The 21,499-nt window shown below is 39.0% G+C and overlaps 1 protein-coding gene across 2 annotated transcripts in view; it reads left to right on the forward strand.

The window, feature by feature from the left end:
* Positions 1 to 7,638: 7,638 nt before the first annotated feature.
* Positions 7,639 to 21,499, forward strand: part of SOS1 (SOS Ras/Rac guanine nucleotide exchange factor 1) — a 194,467-nt gene continuing 180,606 nt past the window's right edge. For both annotated transcript variants that reach the window (XM_027865109.1, XM_027865110.1), the window contains exon 1: positions 7,639 to 7,764. In XM_027865109.1, the coding sequence (XP_027720910.1) occupies positions 7,678 to 7,764 (87 nt within the window). In that variant the 5' untranslated portion in view covers positions 7,639 to 7,677. The remainder of the gene's footprint in view (positions 7,765 to 21,499) is intronic.

The following is a 21,499-nucleotide window of genomic DNA, read 5'->3' on the forward strand; positions in this document are numbered from 1 at the left end:
TTAAAATATATTTGGGAAATATTTAACAAAATAAATAAAAATACAATACAGATAACATGACGTTTTTAAATTAAGTCAATATGTGACCTATAGCAATGCTTATTTATGGATTAGTAACCCATTCCTATTTGAGTTTGACACCACTGATTTAGGAAACATACAATTACCAAATGAATTAGGATTAGGTATGCAGTCAGTGACCAAGAACAGAACAAAAGCTAATTGACCAAAGAGGGCATCAAATTTTATTAGCACTTTGTTTTAATCAAATGAGATAATATGACTAGCCAAACTGGAAGGCTCATCAGATTGTCCCGTTATTTCTTCCCAGCTTTGATAACTCTGCATGACCATGTTTTTTTCCTAGCCTATCATCAGTAACATTAACACAAGACCTAGGCATAAAATTAGTGTTGTCATGTATACTATATATAGGGCACTAGCTGGTATTTCAGTGTCATGTCCTGTCTTCAGTCATGTTAGAGTGAATAGTAGAACCATTTTGGAGCCTGGTCAATTACTATAGTTAGCACAGCAAATACTTTCCTCTTATTAAAGTCCCAACCTTAGAAAAATCTATTTTTGCTAGTCTTGTAGAATAAACTAGGTTCACAGTAGTATTTGGCTACTATTATTGTCTCTTACTCCTTGAATCTTTTGCTTCCAAGTAAGATACGAGGCAAAAAAGTTTAAACTCCCCAAATAATAGTTCATGTATAACCTTTTTTTAGCCTTTTTTGGGGGCAGGGGATGACAGATATGGCCAAATATAAATCAAACTTCTTCTCTAGAAATGATCTTCTAAACAAACTCTTTAAAAAGCTAATTCCTGGATTTCAAGTCAAAAATCATGCATATATGAAATATCTATAAAGATTTAGCGGGAGCAACTTTTGTCTGTGGGCTTCTGGAAGTTTCAGTTTTGTCTCCTCTTTCTTTTCCTAGTTCTATGATAAGTCTTTTCTCTATTCTACATAATTAAGATTTGCTGGTGGGTTTATAAGTCAGTAACAGAGTAAAAGAAACATAATGGGTTAGGTAAAGTTTGGTAGAGCTGTAACCAGGAATTTTTTTTACCCTGGAATGTACTACAAATTGTGCTTGGGAAAAGTCAAATAAAATGTGCCTTCAGTTAAGTGGGAAAGGGGGAAGATAGGGAAAATAATTCAGTAGTCTGCTATCTGGGAGTTTCAATTTTAACTAATTTGTACTAATTAGATGTTAATCGATGTTTCTATTATGTTGAAAGAATGAAAGTACTATCATCAATACCTTCGAAATTCATCACTCTCTAAATCTGGTGCCCTGAGGCAAAGCCCCAGTGGTTCACCCCTAGTTAAGCTCTGAAGTTTTGTATACATAAGCAGTGTATCTCAAACTCTATTTAAGAAACTTGGCTAATTTGAAAAAAGCCATTTGTAGTAACTTACACATTGATATTAAATTTAAATCTACCTCAACTCCTACACATTGTAAGGTTAAAAAAAATAGTCAGGAATTTTAGAGTACTCTCTATCATTCATTAGTTTTATGTTCCCAAGATAAATTGGTTTCATAACTTAATATGCAGACATCCTGAAAAATACATAAAGATTAATAGAAAGCTAATATAATAGAAAAGAGCTGAATTAACAACCAGTATATAGAATTTCTTATTTGGGAAGATTATGAGAATGTGAAAATTAAAACTGAAATGTTTAATATATGCTTAGGAAACAAGATATTGAATGTGTCATATGCAATTATCTTCACCCAAATCCTTCTCCTATGCCTATTTATGAAATGGAGGTGGGGGGGAGGTGATCTTGGTATCTCAAAAGCCATGAACTCTGACAGCTTCTGTGCTAGAAGGGCTACATGTAGAGGTTCAGTGATGGTCTGTTCAGTCTTCACCCCAGGACCAGCCTTCTTAACTTCTCTCCTACCTGGTTAGGCTCAGGGTGATGAATTTTTTGGCCTCAGTAACTTTGAAAGACCACCTGATGAGGTGTACAAGATTTGAGATCTGCATTGGCAGAGGGAGTACCCACACCCAGGAAAGTGGATAGGTGAAGTATATAATTATCTAATAAAATGGGAAAACAGATTTTTGAAGTTTTTCCCATAAGGAACCTAAGATAGCTAATTAAATTGCTTAATTTAACTGGTATAAAAATCAAATTGGTATAAGAAGATGCAATATAAACTTGATTACCTTTTCCCATATATGGTTTATAAAAATGATAACTAATTGCATTTATCTTTAAAAGATGCTTAAGCTTCCAAGTGTGGGATGTGACATGTGAGAAATCCAAGATTCATGTCTTATTTTACATTCCCTATAGATACTGATAGTATATGAAGTCACCAACCAGCAATTAAATTCTTGTATCTTGGCTTATTACTACATGGTAATAGTAATTAGAATCTTAAAGTATATTATGAACATTAAATAATTAACCCTCAAACATCTCTGTGAGGGAAATGTATCATGGCCTATCACATTTAAACACAAAGCTTGTAAAATACGGTGGGCACATAAGTATTATTGACTGTTGGGCTATTTCCCATAAGCACAAATTAGACAACTTGTCATAACATAATTAGGCAATTTGTTTTAGCCACAAAGACTTTCTTGAGTCTGATGACCACTGTTTAGACTAAAACTCCATTTCAGTTAAAGCCTGTAACACTGTCTTTTTGTTGTTGTTCAATCATGTCTGACTCTCCGTGACCCCATTTGGGGTTTTCTTGGCAAAGATATTGGACTGGTTTGTCATTTCCTTCTCCAGATCATTTTATAGATGAGGAAACTGAGGCAAACAGGGTTAAGTGACTTGCCCAGGGGCACATAGCTAGTAAGTATCTGAGTCTGGATTTGGCACTCAGGTCTTCCTGACTCCAGACCAGGTGCTCTATCTACTGTGCTGCCAGCTGCCCCTCAGTGTCTCTTTATCCTACCTGTTTCCCATCCCCCATCTCCTATCCTCCCCCCACCCCCTAACATACTTGGGTATGAAGAAGCTTAAAGAATCATAAAATGGTAGATAGTGGGAAAGAAGGAAGGGGGAGGAATCAGGTTTAATATTTCACATGACCTGTGCCTGGACTACTTCCAACAATCTCCCAGTTTCTGACTCTAGTCTCTCCCATTGTAATCTATGCTATTGTAGCAGAGAAACAAAAACAAAAAACAAAACCCTCATCTTTTTTTCATCTCCTTTTCATTTATTTAGTGATTCCCACTTGCTTTTTTCACCTTGACATACTTTTTAAAAAAATTATTGTTTTGGAGATGGGTTTAGAATGAATTCCAAGGAAATGACATCGTTGGTCCACTAATTGGTCAAAGGCCCTGACATTTTTCTAATCCACTCTGCCCCGTACTGTTCAGCTGTAGCCATTACAACTTTGTAACTTTTCAGAACCTCTTTCTAAAAACCTAATACCTAGAGGTGTCAGACTTATGGGGATTATGGAAAAACCATGCAAAGCTTGTTTTGAACATGTCCTCTTTTGGTGAGCCAGAAGCCACCTTTTCTAGTTTGATTTTCCTTTTTCCATAATTTTGTGAAAGGCAGGGGCTTTGGTGAGGGACATGTTTTGGAGCACATGGCAGTGGGAATTTTATAACAGGAAGAGGCATATGAGGAACCTACAGAACATAATTTTTTTTTCCCTCAGAACTCTTCTGGAATTTGGTTTATATCCCTCTTATGCACTTATCAAATTTCAAGCCCCTCCTGCTCCTAGTTCTGATGTACTGTTGTAAGAGTGAGAAGAACGTTGTTGTTGTTCGTTTGTTGTTGCAAATGAATATCCAGCCTACTCCTCAGCTTCAGTCCATTTCTGGGCAGAACCTCCACCTTAGCAGGAAAATAGGGATGGTGACCCCTGGTCTTACCGATCATTGTAAAGGAAAGAGCACTGGAAAGGGAGTCAGATAATCTGAGTTCTCCTCTGGTGTCTGCAGCTAACTTTTGAGTTGGAGCAAGTGCCCTCCCTCTCTCAGGTTCCTGTTTCCTTTACCTATAAAATGAGCAGGTTTGGTTTAAGTGATCTCAGAGACCTTTGCCAGCTCTGTTTATGATCCTAAATCTGGAGAGCAAGTAGATAGCAGGCTCTCAAAATCTGTTCCAAAACTGGAAGCGGTGGAAAGTGTGCAGGCACTGGAGTCAGAGGAACTGAGTTCGAATCCTACCTATGACACTTACTACCTACGTGACCTCGGGAAAGTCACTTAGCTTCCCTGTTGGTCCACCTTTTCTTCATCTGTAGAATAAGGGAAGTTGGATTAGAAACTAATTCTTAATCTTGGCAGGGAATGGGGTGGTCTTGACCTTTTCTTCTGTCGTGGACCCCTTTGAGTGAAGCCTATGACCCCTTCTCAGAATAAGGTTTGTAAATGAATACAATGCATAGGATTACAAAAAAAAAAATTAACTACTTTGAAATACAATTTTAAAAAAAATCCTTTAAAACGTCAGGTTCCCTAGAGGTCTCTGGATTCCCTTCTACGTTGATGAACCTCGAGAGATACAATTATTATGGATCAACTGAAGGAGCAGGGGAATGAGGATGCTCGCGGTAAAGAGAGCAGGGACGAGAGCGCAGAGGGACGTGGCCGCTGGGGCTGCGCCTGCACGCACGGCCCTCCCGCCTGCAGGGGGCGTGTCTCTGGGACTAAGCCGGAAGGAGACTGAAGAATCCTCCTTCCGCTCCTTGGACCGCCGAAGGGCGGTCGAGGAGCTCTGCGCTCGGCTACCTGTTCTGGGCGCCTCTTCTGAGCGTCACTTCCGCCTTGGTGCAGGCCTCCCTTAGTCTGGTCAAGGAAAGAGAAGCGCAAGGGGAAGCAGCCGCGCAGGCGCCGCCCAATTCTAACTGTCTGGGTTGGGGCAGTGGTGGTCCTGGGGCTGCCAGTCACTGCCCCGGGTTCCCGCCTCACGCCGGGGCCTCCTTTGCCGTTTCCCTTCCTCCTTGCATGAGGATGGATATTCTTTTGTCTCCAGAGAATGGACGGGCTACGGTCCCAGTTGGAGCCCCCTCCCCACTTGACCACCCCTGTCTGATCAGCAGCCCTGGCCCTTTGCCCGTTCCAATCCTCGGGCCGCGATCCGGCCAGCGTGAACTTATCCTTACTCGTGAACAACCCCCCCCCCCCCCCCCGCGTTGGGTTGCTGAGCATGCCCAGTCCGGTCTAAAATCCAGTTATCCGCGTTTTACTCCACGGCCAGGGAGCAGGGCAGTACCTGTACTTCCAGCCTGGGGGGAAAAAGGGGGGAGGGGTGTTTGTGTGTGTGTTGCGGGGTGGTGGGTCGACTTTCCCTCACCTTGGGAGGGGCTCCTCGTTTGTACCCACAGTCCAAGAGTTTTCAGGGTCGGGCTCTTTATTTGCTCCCTAAGCCACATCAGACAGGATTCATCCCTGGCGCTGCAGGCAGACCTTTGGAGAATGGGGTGGTGGTGGTGGTGGGGAACAGCATTAGATTAGTAGGGGTATCCCGTTGTAAGAAACTCTACGAAGATCACAGGGACTTGCTGACACATTTTGATTGCCGACTGCATCGCTAGGGCTCCCTTATTAGCTGTGTGACTTTGGGCAAGTAACCTCTATGACTTAGTTTCGTCATCTGTAAAATGGGGATAAACCTCCTAGGGTTGTTGTGAGGACCAAATGAGACGTGTTCAGCGCTTTGCAAACAAAGTGATGTGTGTGTACACACACACACACTTTAATCTCGGTTTCTTCATCTATAAACGGGATAATAATAGAACCTATATCCCTAGATTGTTGTGAGAATCAGATGAGGTATTTTAAAAGTACTTTGTAATACCTATCTATAGATTTTGACCATACCATTTTACGTGGTACTCTCATCCGAGAATTTTCTTTTAATGGTTACTGAGGTTTTTTGACTATGTAAATAAAAGAGAACAATGGACAGCTTACTGACATTTTTTTTGGGTCCCCCTACCCCCTTACTTGAAGGGTCTCGTTTCTTTCCAGATTCCACTACTTTCGTTTCTGAAACCAAGGAGCTACATTACTCTAAGTATCACCTGCTGGAGCATATTCACCAGTGAACAAGCTTGATCCATGTACTAGCTTCTCTCTCTTTTCTCTAGGTTTTTGTTTTGTTGTTATTTTGGGTCTCTGAATGAAGTGTGTAACCATTATAAACATATCACCCTTTTCTGGGTCTCTAAGTTGTCAACCCACAGTCATTTATGAAGCTCCTACAATGTGCCAGGCGCTGTGCGAAGAGCTGGAGATACAAAGAAAGGCAACACCGTGCGGGATCGGCTCTCAAGGACCTCACAGTCTTAATGGAGGAGACAAGATGCAAATGACTATGTACACGCAAGCTGCACACAGTGTAAATTGAAGGTAATCTCGGAGTGAACGGGCAAATGCTGTTCAGGTTGGAATAGATGACCTCTAAGGTCCCTTCTGACTCCTTCTGTGTGCCCTGTGTCCGAAAATGACAAATGAGACTGTACATGACGGCATCCTGGGAGAGGAAGAAAGGGCGCGTCACACACGCATATATGCGCTATCCCTCCCGGGAGATTTTAGGGGCCCGTCTTCTTTGTAGGTTGGTTGTACAGTGCCTACCCTAACCTAGGCACTCACCCGACACCTCCCTGTGCTGTTGCCAAATCTGCACCTCACCCCCATCCGGGGCTTCTGAAACAAAAAGAGCCCCAGACCTCCAAAGGTGAGGCAGGTTCTTTCACGTGACCCTATCTCTCAACTCGGAGAGTCCTTTCTCCTAACTCGGCCAGTGTCCCTCAGCCGCCCCTCCTTCTCGCCGTTTGCCACCACTCCCCCCGCCCCCCCGCGCTCCTTCCCCTCCTCTCCCGTGCCAGGGCTGAACTCAGAGAGCAGCCAATCTCCCCACTTCTAGAATCGCCCCCCCCCAGGCCCTTCGCGGTTGAAGGGAAAACCTGGAGCCGGAGGAGTTTGGGGGCGGGGGAGGGGAAGGTGGCAGCCTCCCGGGCTAGAGGCGGCGAGCTGCTGTCCCTGCTGCTGAGCATGCTCAGTCGCGAGGCAGGTTCCACTCTGAAGTAGGAAGCTTGAGCTTTACACCGGCGGCGGCGGCGGCGGCGGTGGCACCTCAGGGCGGCCGGGCTCCTATAGAACAACAAGATCTGGTTCTTCCCATCCTTCCTCTCCTGCTCTGCACTCCACGTCTCCCGGGGGCCCTGCTTTCCCGGGACCCCTCGGGCAGCCTCGCCGCCGTAGCGGAGGGAAGGGGCGCCGGAGACGTCGCTAGCTGCACGCCCCACCTCCCCGGGGCTCCGCTGCAGGGCCAGGCCGGGCCGGGCGGGCCGGGCGGGCCGGGCCCCGGGCAGACGCCAAAGGGGACCCTGGGGGCGGCTCCGCGCCGAAGCAGGCCCCGCAGCGGCAGCGGCAGCGGGGGTGGGGGACAGAGCGCCGGCCCCGGCCCCGGCCCGGGGGAGGCGGTGCGGGATGCCGCCGCCGCCGCCGCCGCTGCCGCCTCCTGGTCCGGGCTCGGCTTGGTCCCTGGTCCTGTGTAAGTGGCCGCGCCGGGCCCCCGCTCGCCTTGCCCCCCGCCGGGGCCGGGCGTGAGAGCACGGCCTCCTCCTCCTCCTCCTCTTCCTTGTCCTCGTCCTCCCCGCCCCCTGGCGCCCCACTCAGCCGCCGCCGCCCCCCGGAGGAGCCCCCGGGGCACCATGCAGGCGCTGCAGCTGCAGTACGAGTTCTTCAGCGAGGAGAACGCGCCCAAGTGGAGGGGGCTCCTGGTGACGGCCCTGAAAAAGGTGAGGCGGGGGCCCGCGCCGGGGGAGGGGCGGGAGGGGGGTCGGGCATCCCGGGGACGCCTTTCCCGGGTTCTCGGGGCGGTGCTGGTGCGGGCACTGACCGCACGGCGGCTGCGGGAGGGCGTTTGTAGCGGCCACCCACGGAAAGCTTGATGCCGAACCCACCCTTCCCCTTTTTTTCTTCTTCTTAGTATGTATAGGTATTCAGAAGAGTTTCTAAAAACGATCCACGGCTGGCTTTTCATTCTCTCCATCCACTTCAGTAAGCACTGAACTAAGCACTGAGGAGACAAAGTGAAAGACAGCCCTGTCCTCAAGGAGCTTACGTTCTTCTCCCTTTTGTATACTCTGAACTAAGGACAATTTCTTATCCTGGGTGTCCAGGGCACCTAGGTGAGGACTATCGAAAACTTCCCACATTCAGTTGCAAGCTCCCTGAGGGAAGGGACTGATTTTGCCTTTCTTTGTATCCCCAGTACCCAGCGAAGTGTGGCACCAAGTAGGCGCTTCAGCAATGCTTGTTGATTTGACTTTTGACCATCTTGTTTGCACTAAGTAATTATGTTGTTTGCCTTCAGTTAGCTAGATCTCTTCGGCTTGTTTTTAGTAACCTGCTTGCCATCATACAGAATTGCCCCCACCTTCCTTTTAATAAGGCTATGTGAGAATGGTACTGTTTAATTTATTAGTTATTGTATGTATTGGAAGGCTAAGATTTTTGATGTTGGAATTTTGGTTTGATAATCAGAATTTTCAGCCTCTGTATAGCTCTTTGTGATCTGTATCTGAAACTTTTAAAAGCAACATTGTGTACTAAAAGGGCATTAAGGCATCTGAAATTGGAATCTTTTAATGAATGTATGTGTGTGTGAGATTTTTGAAAAAATAATTTAAGTTCTTTCTTTCCTGTTCTGTCATATTACATTTAGAAGTTACTTTGTCTTTTCCTATCTTTTATTAACAACTTTTTAAAAACACGTTTTAAAATCCTTGTTACTGTATTGTTCAACAATGAAACTTAACCAAGTAACTCTGCATTTAGTGATTTGTTCTTCTTAAGATATATTTTACTTTTTTGTTACTCTACACTAGAGAATTGAATTTAGAGTACAGTTACTCTTTGTATGCTTATAACCTTGTATCCAATAGTATCTTTTTAATACGTCTTGAAAGGTATAGAAAGGTTTTCACTCCCTACCTTTTTTTCTTGTATTTTGTATCTGAAACTTTCACTTGTTTTTTTTGGTACAATGTTATTAAGTTCAGACTTCAGTGAATCATTTTTTCTAAAAAGGTCTAAATTTTAGAAGCAGATGGAAAAGCAAATTGCAGAAGCGCCTTAATTATGTGGAAGTCAATTTCCTAGCAACTTAAAGTATATAGAACCCAAGAAGCAAGCAAAATTTTCTGAGCAGCCAAAAAGATGTCACAAAGCTGGTAAACTTTTCAATCAAAATAATGCATTACATGCTCACTTAGTTCTCCCTTCACTCTTATTTCATGCATGATTCTGCATTTAACAATGGAAGTAACTTGTGTCACTAAGGCATCCACACAGCCACAAAGAGGGACTTGATAGCTTGATAGTGAGGAGAAAGGGAGAAAAACTGTAAAAAGTAAACAAAACTCAAGCTTAGCCGTCTGGAGCCATTAGGAGCAAATAGCCTTGCACACCTCAACAACCCCCAAGGGCATTACTGTATTACCACATCGACCCATCATTAAAGTAATGATGATACTGAGTCACCAAGAAAAGGTTCAATTATGTTTAGTATCTTACCTTGGGGAGAGTAGAGTGCATCCCCACGACTATAGTGCCAGAGCAGGGATAAGGGTCCTCCTCCCCTCTCCTTCTTCTATGCTTTAGGTCTTACTATCAAGTGGCTTGTTGGGGATGATCTCTTTTAAGGACTCCATTAACTAAAAAGCATTCAAGCCACCATTCTTCAATAGACTCAATTTAAGGAGGCAAGGAAGTATGTTATAACTCTGACAAAGATTTGGCCCTCAAATGGGATGTTTCATTTATCTTGGAAAATTAACTTGTGTGGAACAGTTCATTTCCTGACATTGGATAAATGAGGTATTACTATATTATACTTGTATATGAGAGAAGAGATCAAGTAGGTCACAATTTGTGACCTATTTATTGACTTGACTAATTCAGATATTATTTTAAAAATAAATTGTATTATCTTGAAATTGATACTACATCAAGGGAGAAGAATTTAGAGTATATCTATTAAAAGTTGCTTTTGTGTTTCTTTTAGTAACTTTGATTCCTTGTTGTTAATTTTAAAAATCCACCATCTTGCACAGATCTTCAGTTTGTTAGGAGAATGGTCTGCCTAACCTCACATTTTAAAAAAAAAATAAGATGATGTCTTCTGTTTCTTACATCATTATAGTTATTCCAAGTATCTCTCTTGCTCTTCCTCTCAGAGAGCCATCTCATAGGACAAATGGTATTTTTTTTTTAAAAAAAAATTTTTAATTTTTTGTTTATTTATTTTGGTGATGAAATTGGAGTTAAGTGACTTGCCCCAAGTCACTCAGCTAGTAAGTGTTATGTATGGGAGGTCAGATTTGAACTGAGGTCCTCCTGATTGCAGGGCCAGTGCTCTATCCACTGCACCACCTAGCTGCCCCACAAATAGTAATTTTTAACAGAAGAGAAGAATCAGTACAACTGAGAAAAGTCCAAAAACATATACAATACATAACACTTTTGTAATTCCTACCTCCATGAAGGGATGGACTGGGGGTATCCCCTCATATCTCTTCTTTTCAGTCCTTCTTGATCTTTGATTTTGTTACATTCACTATTGATTTTTTTTTTTTTTGGTGTGTAGTTCTTTCCATTTATATTGTTATTGTTACTGGGTGTATTGTTTTCTTGGTTCTGCTTACTTCTGGATCTGTTCATATAGATCTTTCCATGTTTTTCTGTATACATCACATACATTTCTTACAGCAGAGTAATATTCTATTACATTCACTTAGCACAACTTGTTTAGCCATTCCTCAATTACTGGGCATCTACTTTATTTCCAATTCCTTGCTCTCACAAAAAGTACTGCTATAACTATTTTGGTGTATCTGGGGATTTTATTATTATCAATGATTTCCTTCAGGTATGAGCCTAGTAGTAAAATCACCTTATTTACATAATTCCAAAATGATTGTACCAATTTACAGCACCACCGACGATGTATTAGAATTATTATCATTCCACAACTTCTCCAACACTGACTATTGTCATTTTTTATTATTTTGTGTGTGTGTGTGTGTGTGTGTGTGTGTGTGTGTGTGTGTGTGCGCCAATTTGCATGGTATGAAGTGAAACCTCAGGGTTGTTTTGATTTTCATTTCTCTCATTATTAGTGATTTGGAGTATTATTTCATGTGGTTGTAAATACTTTGCAATTCTTGTTTTAAGAACTATTTGTTCCTGTACTTTGACCATTTATCTATTGGGAATTGCTATTAGTCATGTGTGTGTGTGTACATATATATATAATATATATATATATATAATCTTGGATGCCTAAGCCTTATCAGAGAAATTTGATGCAATCCTCCCCCACAGCCACTTTCTTTCTTATCCTAAGTGCATTAATTTTGTTTTAATAGAACCTTTTCAGTTTCATGCAATCAAAATTATCTGTTTTATCTTTTGTAATTGCCATTTTCTTTTGTTGGGTTAAGAATACATTTCCTAATAGTAATTGTTTAAGTAACATTTATTTAGAGCCTACTATATGTTAGGTGCTTTACAAATATTATCTCATTTGATCCTCACAATAATCTTGTGAGGTAGGTGCTATTAATATCTTCATTTTACAGGCAAACAGAGGTTAAGTGACTTGCTCAATGTCACATAGCTAGTAAATGTCTGACACTGGGTTTGAATTCAGGGCTTCCTAACTCCAAACCTGGCACTCTATCCACTGTGCCACCTAGCCGCCTACCCAAAATGTGAGAGGTATGTCATCTGCTTCTCTTCTAATTTTTTTTTAATACTATGACATTTAATATTAAGGTTGCATATGCATTTAGAATATACACAAAAATACATATTTTTCAATAATATAGTCAACCTCATCCAGAAACTAGTCAGCCTATTTGTAAGGTGGTAGACATAGTATAGACAAAAGCTTGGTTTAGGGGTTGAAAAAAAAAAAACCTCAACCCTTTTTAGGCAAAAGTAATAAATTTTGGAATTTATAATGCTTTTAAAATTCTAAGTGTCCTGATTGTAAAGTTAAAGTGCTTTATAACACATTTAAAAAAACTTTGGTGCTTTTAAAACTAATTGAAGCTATTTTTTTTCTGAAATTATAGGTTAGTCACCATCATTTATTAAGTGCTTACTATGTGTGAGACACTGTACTAAGGACTGGGGATTAAAAAAAAAGCAAAAAACAGTCCCTCTTCTTACGCAGTGTACATTCTAACTGGGGAGACCTGTAAATAACTAGGTACACATAACCTATATACAAAGTAACTAAAAGGTAATCTGAGAGAGGAAGACACTGAAAACTTGGGCAGAATAGGAAAGGGTTCTTGAAGGTGAAATTTAGCTGACTATGGAAGAAGCCCAGAAAACTATGAGGTGGAGGCAAAGGTACAGAGTATCCCAGGAATGGGGGACAGCCAGTGCAAAGGTACAAAGAGGTTGTGCCATGGGTGAGGAACAGCAAGTAGGGCAGTATGGTTGGATCATAGAGTCCATGCAGGAGAACACAGTATAAGACCGGAAAGGAAGGAAAGGACAAGGTTGTGAAGAGCTTTAAATGCCATACAGAAGAATTTATGTTTGATCCTAAATCCTCTGCAGCTCATTGGAAGCAGGAGGGTGACATAGTCAAACCTCTGCCTTGGAAAAAATCACCTTAGTAGCTGAATGAAGGATGAATTGCCATCTTGGGTGACTGGGAGGTTGATTCTTCTATTTATAATAAGGGTGTGTTTTTTTAATGGATCATTATTCTGTGTAGCAATTAAATTCTCTACCATATTTGAGAAAGCATTAGTATTAAGAGTTTTTGCATAAGTATTTAACACTTTATAAATTTTTACAGAAGTTATGTCTTTCTATACGTATGTCTGATAGACTGAGACAGTGTCACATTGTGACAGACCTCAGGTTATTAGTTTTCTATTATCACCAAAGGTAATGCCTTAATTAGGGAGTGGCATAATAAGTATTACAGTTATAAAAGAGGAAAAGGAATCAGAAAACTAGGGTACAGAAATCAGTTGGGAAAGTTTTAAAACATTTTTATTAGTGAAAGACAACATGAATTTGTGTGTCTTCCTGTACCTTACTCTTCAATCCAGTGACACTGGCCTCTTGGCTGTTCCACAAACAAGACACTCTGTCTCTTACATTGATTTAAATTTTGTAATTGTATTAATTTTAAGAATTGGAGTATGAATATTTGAAAGTTTTAAAGAGTGTGGGCAGTCACCAAATTCCTACTACCACCGCTCCTCTGGAATCTTTACATTCTGTTTTCTCTGAGTTTCCCAAGGACAAGGAAACTTTAAAAATGAGGATGTGACCTTTGGTACTCAGGGAGATTGGTGATAGGAGACTGGGAAAAACTCATGAAAAAATCTGGAGCTTTCAGGGGAGAAAAGATTTAAAAGCAAAGGAAGAGAAATTGTGAAAAGGAAGAACAATTTAGGGAAGTTTTATTTGGCTGTTTCCTTATAATAATATGTGAATTTGGAAATGGAGGTCAGTAGTTTTGTAGCATGGACTATTGTAAGAGTTGAGTGGAAGATTGGAGGGTCTAAGTAGAGTGCTTGAGTAGCGGGCTTAAGATATATAGAAGATTTGGGAACCATTCAGTCAATAATAAACATTTAAGTGTCATTATTTATGTGCCAGGCACTGTGCGGAGCTCTGGTGATACAAAAAGAGGCAAAAAATGTTCCCTGTCCTCAGGAGCTCACAATCTAATGGGGGAGAAAACAAGCAAACAACTATGTACAAACAAACTATACACAGGATAAATGGGAAATAAGAGAGGGAAGGTAGTAGCATTAAGAGGGGTTGAGAAAGGCTTCTTGAAGATGATATTTTATGCCTTAAATGAATTCATGTAAAAAGAGTAGATTGAAATAAGTAAAGGGAGCAATCCAGAGAAAATGCCACAAAGTGAGAGACATGAGTGTCTTGTTTGTGGGACAGCAAGGAACCCAGTGTCACTGGATTGAAGAGTACATGAACCAGTCAGTGGAAGAATGGTACAGAAAGGATGGTACCAAAATTAAGCTTAGCTAAGGGTAGCCCTGTGTCCCAGAAAAGGTTATGAGACTTTCTTCCTCCTTTAGACATTCATCCTCTTAAAGTGTGGTGGACTCTTAGGATTGTAGTTCACGAGGTCATAGATTTAGAGCTGGAGAGTATCTTATTTATATCATGAGTTAAATGCGTTTTTATTATAGGCTAGCCTTGGAAAACAAATTTCCATTTATAACACCACTTTTATGGGGAAATACACCCTGAATTCTAAACAATTGATTTATAGACCTTGAGAATGCAACCTGTTGGCAAATAGGAACAGTCTATAGTTCAAATTTTTTTTTTCCTTTTGTTTAGGAAGATGTGACAAAAAACCCTTTTCCATTTTAGAAATTAACTATTAAATTTTCACTTTTTAAATTACAAATATTCTTAAATCTTTTTCACTATTATATATCCAAGTGTGTATGAAAATGAATTATCACACCATTCATCTTTCAATGTAGATCAGCTTCTCATTAAATATTTGTAGCAGTGAGGCTTTTAAGATAATTAAATTTATAATATTTTTGTCCTATTTTGAAATATTTAAAAGATTCATTATATTTAGCTTCTTAAAAATTCAATCTCTAGTTCACTTTTGAATTTTGTGAAGAGGAACCAATACTTTTTAACTTTATAAAATTTAAATTTTAAAATGAACAATCCAGAGCAGAAGTTGAAATTTGGTTTATGGTAAGTCCGAAGTAGATAATTCTGCTAAACTTGAAATTAAATTTTAAATACTAGATTAAATGATCAAATACTATAATTAGCTCTTTTACAAGCATAGTATAAACCTTTTGCTGACTTTTTAAGAGTAGACTAGTAATATGACTTGGGCAGCTTTGAAAGTTCTATTATCATTTGCTTGTAATTTTCTATGAAAGTTTCTTTTGGCTAAGGTTTAATTCACTTGGTCTTGATCCTGAGGTAACTTTTTTTTTAAAGTTTCAGAATTGATTGACAATGTAACCTACTCCATTTTTGAAAAGTCATTAATACTAAGATGTACAAAGGACACCTTTAATAGATTCTAGGGAAGTAGAATAATTTTCTTACTACCGGGCAATAATCAACTAACACTTACATAGTACTTACACTATACCAGGCATTGTGCTAAGCACTTTACAGTTATCACATTTGATCCTCAAAACAACCCTGGGAGTCAGGCACCATTATTATCCCTGTTTTACAGGTGAGGAAATTGAGACAAACAGAGGTTAAGTGACATGTCCAGGGACATACAACTAGTAAGCGTCTGAGACTGGATTTGAACTCAAGTCTTCCTGGCTCCAGGCCCGGCATTCTATCATCTGTGCCACCTAGCAGTCCAGGTGTAGGCAAGGACATTTTACATCAAAAGAAAATTCTATGAGCAATAGCAAGGCAAAAGCCATTTTTGAATGGGTTATTATAAAGCCTTTGGTATTTGCAACTAAATATCTTAATCTAGAACATACATATTGTAAAACCACAATTTTAAAAAATATTTAAACTTCCTGGTTTTGTATCTGGAACCCTGTGTTATCATTTGATACAGCTCTACTATCTATAATATTAGACTAGTTATTTGGGAGTTTTAAACATTTTATTTCATGTATTTTGTGCTTTTCAGGCATCATTTCACCAAATAATATTTCCGAATTCCTGTATCAATTAACTTCATGATAAAAGGGTTTCATATATTTTTAATCTTTCCTACTCTATTGATTAAACAGTTTTAGAACTAGTAAAGAATATATTAGTTAATACTCTCAGAAAGAAAACAAGTGATTTTTTTTTTCAAGCAGAGGTGAAGAATGAGATATGCATTTAAAGACATGGCCGATTTATGGGGTTTCTTGTGTTTGACTATACTTTAGGGAGTGCTTGGAGTCTGAGGGTTGGAAATTATAAAGGAGGGAAAGTTAGAGCAATAGTAGTAATGGCAAGGGAAATAAAAGAAAAGAAAGAAAAAAGTGTCATTGAAGCATTTAAAAAATAAACAGAAGAGAGCAGAAAGAATTTCAGAAGGGGCTATAACCAAGCAGCGCAGTGTTGGAAGTACAGTGTTAAATTTAATATGTACTTTTAAAAAAAGCTGTATGGTTTCATGTATAATCATTTTGTTCTGTTCTTGTATGTGGAAAATTCATATTTGACAAGTCTATATTAATAAAAAAGCAAGGTGAAAAAATCATCTCATCAAAGATAAACTAGTAATATATTAAACAGTAATGTTTTAATATTCAAATGCTTTGTAATATTCAGCTTCTTTTTAACAGTATCTAACAGTCTATTGTTATACTCACAAGTAACTTTTCCAAGTTGATTTGTAAACACCACTGTACACAAGAAATATGCCAAATAATCCCCAAACTCCCATTTATGGCTTCTTGGAATTTCAGTATATAGTGCTTTATAGCAAATAGCCAAACTTATATCTTAATGCCTTTGTTATGGTAGCCTCGTTTATTATTCAGTAAATTTGTATTCTTTGCTCATGCTTGTAATGGTTCTATATTTTTAAAAGAAATTTGGAATTAATAGACTTTTTCATAATAATCTTTAACCTAACTGAAAAATGAGAGTGAAAATATGTTTATGTTGTCAACAAAGTGCTGATTCAGGAGCAAGAAATGAATAAGAGGAGCACATTGAAAAATCCATTTTGAGCTTTTTGGTAAATGGATTATAATGCTTAGTCATTTTTTTAAACCTGCAAATCATTTTGAAATGCCTGAAATATTAAATAAAATTAGGATTAAATTTAAAATGTCATTGCTTTCAGAATTGAAATGTATTTTTGTCTGGAGTTTCAATAATATTTTGAAATAATGTTAGAAGTTAGTTTCTAAATTAGTTTGGTATAAATTAAACCAGTCTCTCTTAGGGTAGGTAGATATACCTTTGATACCAATAGTCTCTACTTTGATGTATAATTGATGATTGGTTCTTATAGGCATACTCAGTCAGTGTTTATCAAGCACCAACTACATGCCAGGTACTATACTAAGCATTGGAAATACAAAGAAAGGCAAAAGACAGTCTCCTTTCAGGGAGCTTACAATCTAATGGGAAAGACTATGAGACAACAACTATAAACAAACAAGTTATTTACAAGATAAGTTGGAGATAATTAAAAGTGGGAAGTTACTAGTATTAAGGGGGACTAGGAAAGGCTTTTCATAGAAGACAAGATTTTATCTGGGCTTTGAAGGAAGCTAAGGAGGACAGAAGAGACAGTATTTTAGGCATAGGGGACAGCCAGTGAAAATATCCAGAGTCTGGAGATGATGTTTGATTCTTCCATTCTCAGGAAAACTGTTTTTCCATGTAACCATGTAACATTTTTAGCTCTTTATACCTTGATCATATTTTATTTAAGTTTGAATCCTAGATAATTCCATGCTATTAAAACCAGTATGTTGGAAATCTTTCAAAAATTAATTTGGTAATTAAGGCACTAATTTTCTTTTGAAGCTTTATTCAGTTATAATCTTGGGATTTTAGTGCAAGAGTTAACTACAAATCTATACCATAAAATTTGCTTAGCATATGGTATAATTCAGCATACTTAAAAAAAAAAAAACTAGGCCTAGGATATCAGGCATATGTAACATTGGACTGCCAGTGATAAAATAGGTAGTCCTGTTATCCCTGGTATAACCAATTTGCTGCTCTGTTTCACTCATTCTTCATTACTTATGTATCAGGCATATGAAATGATTTTTTAAAAAATCTGTTAAGGGATTTTTGCATTGAGGACAACTTCACTTTATAATTTTAACAATTCCATAAAATTGGGGTATCTAAGACAAATACAGTGTTGACTAAATTATGCACTTAGTCCTTGATTGTTCATTTCTTTATGTTATTCCCCTAAGCAATCAACAATTATTTTGATATCACCTTTTAGCAATTTATTGGAGGCCAGCACTGTGTTAGCACAGGAGATACAAAAGTATATAGTTAAATTCAACAGTTATTTATTAAATACTCATTATGTGTAAGGCACTGTGTAGGTGCCAGGCATATAAAGACAAAACCAAAAATAATCTCTGCCCTTGAGGAGTTTGAATTTTACCGGAGATGGGGAGATATAGCAATACACAAGCATAGTACAAGGTAATTTGAAGGAGGAAGCACCAATACTAGGAAGATCAAGGAGGGCTTCATGGAGGAAGTGACATGAACTAATTAACCCTTGCAGGAAGATAAAGATTCCAAGAGGCCAAGATGAGGAGGGAGTACTTTTTAGGCATGTAGAATGGCCTGAGTAAATGCAAGGAGGGGAAAAGAAATGTCAGGTTTTGCAAACATATTGTGGTCCAGTCTGGCTGGAAACAAGTTCGTGAAGGGGGTGGGGTACAGTGAAATAATGCTAGAGATCAGTCTGATGGCTAATGTTCCAAACATATCAGATCTAGTGGCAGTGGAAGGTAGTGAAAGTTTTTGAGCTGTGATATGGCCAGATCTGTGCCTATATGGCAGCTTTGTGGAGGATGGATTGGAGGGAGAAGAGAGAGGCTAGGAGCAGCAGGCAGAATGGCATGATGGATCTAGACCTAGCTAGCATCAGAGCCAAGAACACCTGGTTCAGACTCCATCTCTGATACGCTGGCTGTGTGATCCTAGCAAAGTCATTTAATTTCTCAGTGCTCTAGATATCTCTCTAACCTTTGTGGTAGAGGGAGTTCCCTCATCTAGGAATTCTATGATTTTATGTTGCAGCTAGGGGGATAAGGCTGCTGTCTACCAAAACAAATTGGCACCTTCTCTACAACTTCAGAGTCTTAGAGAAGAGATGTCTGGCTTAAAAAGAAACAGAGGCCACCTAACTATATTTAAGAATCCCTGTAGGTTACATATTAACTCAAAACTGCATAGTTATATTATCTATAGTCTATTCTATTTGTGTTTATTTTGTTAATATTTCCCAATTACATTTTAGTCTGGTTCAGGGCTCTCAGGAGTATTGCCCATTTGATATCGCTGGCCTAGAATACAGAGAGGTAAAATGATTTTCCCAGAGTCACACAGCAATATGTGTCTGAGGAGGGACTTGAAGCCAGGTCCTCTTGAGATAGCTTTCTATCCACTATGCACCAATGTCACTCGCTGTGCAGAAAGCTGTGCCATATGTCCTTCCATGTTTTAGAACTAAAATATCATGGGGGGAAAGATCTTCAAATAAATAGTGTTATTTTGTACAAACTTAAGGCTGTTAATTCTTTTTTACTTTATGCCTGCTGTTTTTGTGTAAGAGTGTGGGGGAAACTGGTTACAGACTTGATTGGATTTAACTGACTTTTGTAAAGAAAGGAGCTGAGATGGATGGATGAAATTATTCATATTATCTGAATTTGGCAAATGTCAGTATGTATTAATAGTGATTTTATGGTTAGAAAATGCTACTGATCAATTCTTTTTCCCTCAAGGAAGGCAAATGTTGTAATGTACTGTGTGGTTGATTGAATAGTTAGTAATAAAACATCTTTGCAAAGGGGTTTTCTGAATCGGACTTTCAAAATTTCATTAAGCCTTTCTGACTTAATGATAGTTTCATGTTATCTCCCTCATTAGACCTTAAGCTTCTTGAGAGACTTTCTTTGCATCCTCAGTGCTTAGCATAGCACTAAGCTGACTGATATAGCAGTAGTTCACATAAGTATGTACTGTTGGGCATATATTTCATTTTTTAAATGTTTTTTGGGGTATAGCTAATAACTTGGGTCTTTAGTGCTGACTCATGCTAATTAACATGTTGGAAGTCAAATCAATAAGCATTTATTAAACACTTACTTTGTGCCAGTGGAGAACTGACATAAGGTAAAGTGCTCACAGGGAGGTCTGAAGAAGCAATACAAGGACCCTCTCAAGGTCTCTCTGAAGAACTTTGGCATCATTTGTGAGACATGGGAGACACTGGCACAGGACCATCCAGCATGGTGTGCCCTCATCAAAGAAGGCACTATGCTCTATGAGCAAAGCAGAATTGCAGTAGCTCAAAAGAAACTTGAGATGTGCAAATTTAGAGACATCTCCACTCCAAATGTTATATGGACTATTTGTGCCTGACCTGTGGTAGACCTTTCCAAGCTCAAATTGGTATGATCAGCCATAGTCAGACACACTGTACCTTGACCCTAAAATAGTGATGTCATTTTGGTCCTTCTTGAAAATGAAGGACAACAACCAACTTTATGCCAAGCATTATGCTAAGTGCTGAAGCAACTAGGGAAAGAAATCATTTTATAAATATATTCTCAAATTTGATATTTGCTGGAAAAGCTCTTAGAAGAAAATGTTTTCCACTTAGTAATAATAATAATTGCTAGCATTCATATAGCCCTTTACAATCTCATTTTATCCTATTATTCCCATGGATTTTTACCAAGTTGGAAAGGTTTAGAATGTAGTCAGTAGTGACAGACATTTCCTAGCTGTGTGAACTTGGTTGAGTAAGTCAATTTGTTTGCCTTAGTGTCCTCAACTATAAAATGGGGATTAATAGTACCTACTTCCCAGAACTGTTGTGAGGGTCAAATGAAATACTATTTATAAAGCACTTAGTACAGTGCCTGCCTGGCACCTAGCAGATAAATGTTAGCTATTGTCATCATTTTATCCATTGTTTCCAGCCAAACTGGACCACAACAGTACCTGCAAGGTAAGTACTATCATCCCCATTTTACAGATGAGGAAGCTGAGGCAAAAAGGTTAAGTGACTTGCCCAGAGTCACAATACTGTGTGACAGCCAGATTTAAACTTAAGTACTCCTAACATTAGGCCCAGCTATCTGCTGTGTCACTTAGCTACATCTAATGTTTACAAGAGAAATTTCTAAAAAATGTGTCCTATAACAACTCTGCTTTGTATGCAAATCATCAATTTACATTTTTGTAATGGGTTAAACATCTAGGAAATAAAAGTACCTTCACAAGATTGTTGTGAGAATCATGTGTGTGTGTGTGTGTGTGTGTGTGTGTAAATAACTTTGCAATCCTTCAGCTATGTAAATATTAGCTTATGGATATTATTACTGCTATCATTTGGTTGCCTAAGTTGTACTTGTTTCATGTAAAAGTATTAGTAGTTAAGGTAATTTTTTTTTTTACTAAAAAAGTAAATTGAAAAGCCATGGATAGACACTCTCTCCATAGAGACTTGGATAATGTTGAAGAATTGGTAGGGACTTCAGAAATCTAATCTAATTCCCTTATTTTATAGATGAAGAATCTGAGACCCTGAGTGGTTTTAGCTTGTTAGTCTTATAGCTCTTCATTTTTCTAATATTCAGAAATAGCTTCCTAATAAAAGCTGCTTTTACATCTTTTCTAAGAATCTAATATATTTTCTTCCTAATGAAGGTAGTTATTATTTTTAGTATATTCAAACAAAATTAGATGTTTTAAGGAAGTCCAAACACTTAACACTGATTTATTTATTTATTT

This window comes from Vombatus ursinus, unplaced genomic scaffold, assembly GCF_900497805.2.
Source record: "Vombatus ursinus unplaced genomic scaffold, bare-nosed wombat genome assembly UNPS02014778.1, whole genome shotgun sequence".
NCBI lineage: Eukaryota > Metazoa > Chordata > Mammalia > Diprotodontia > Vombatidae > Vombatus > Vombatus ursinus.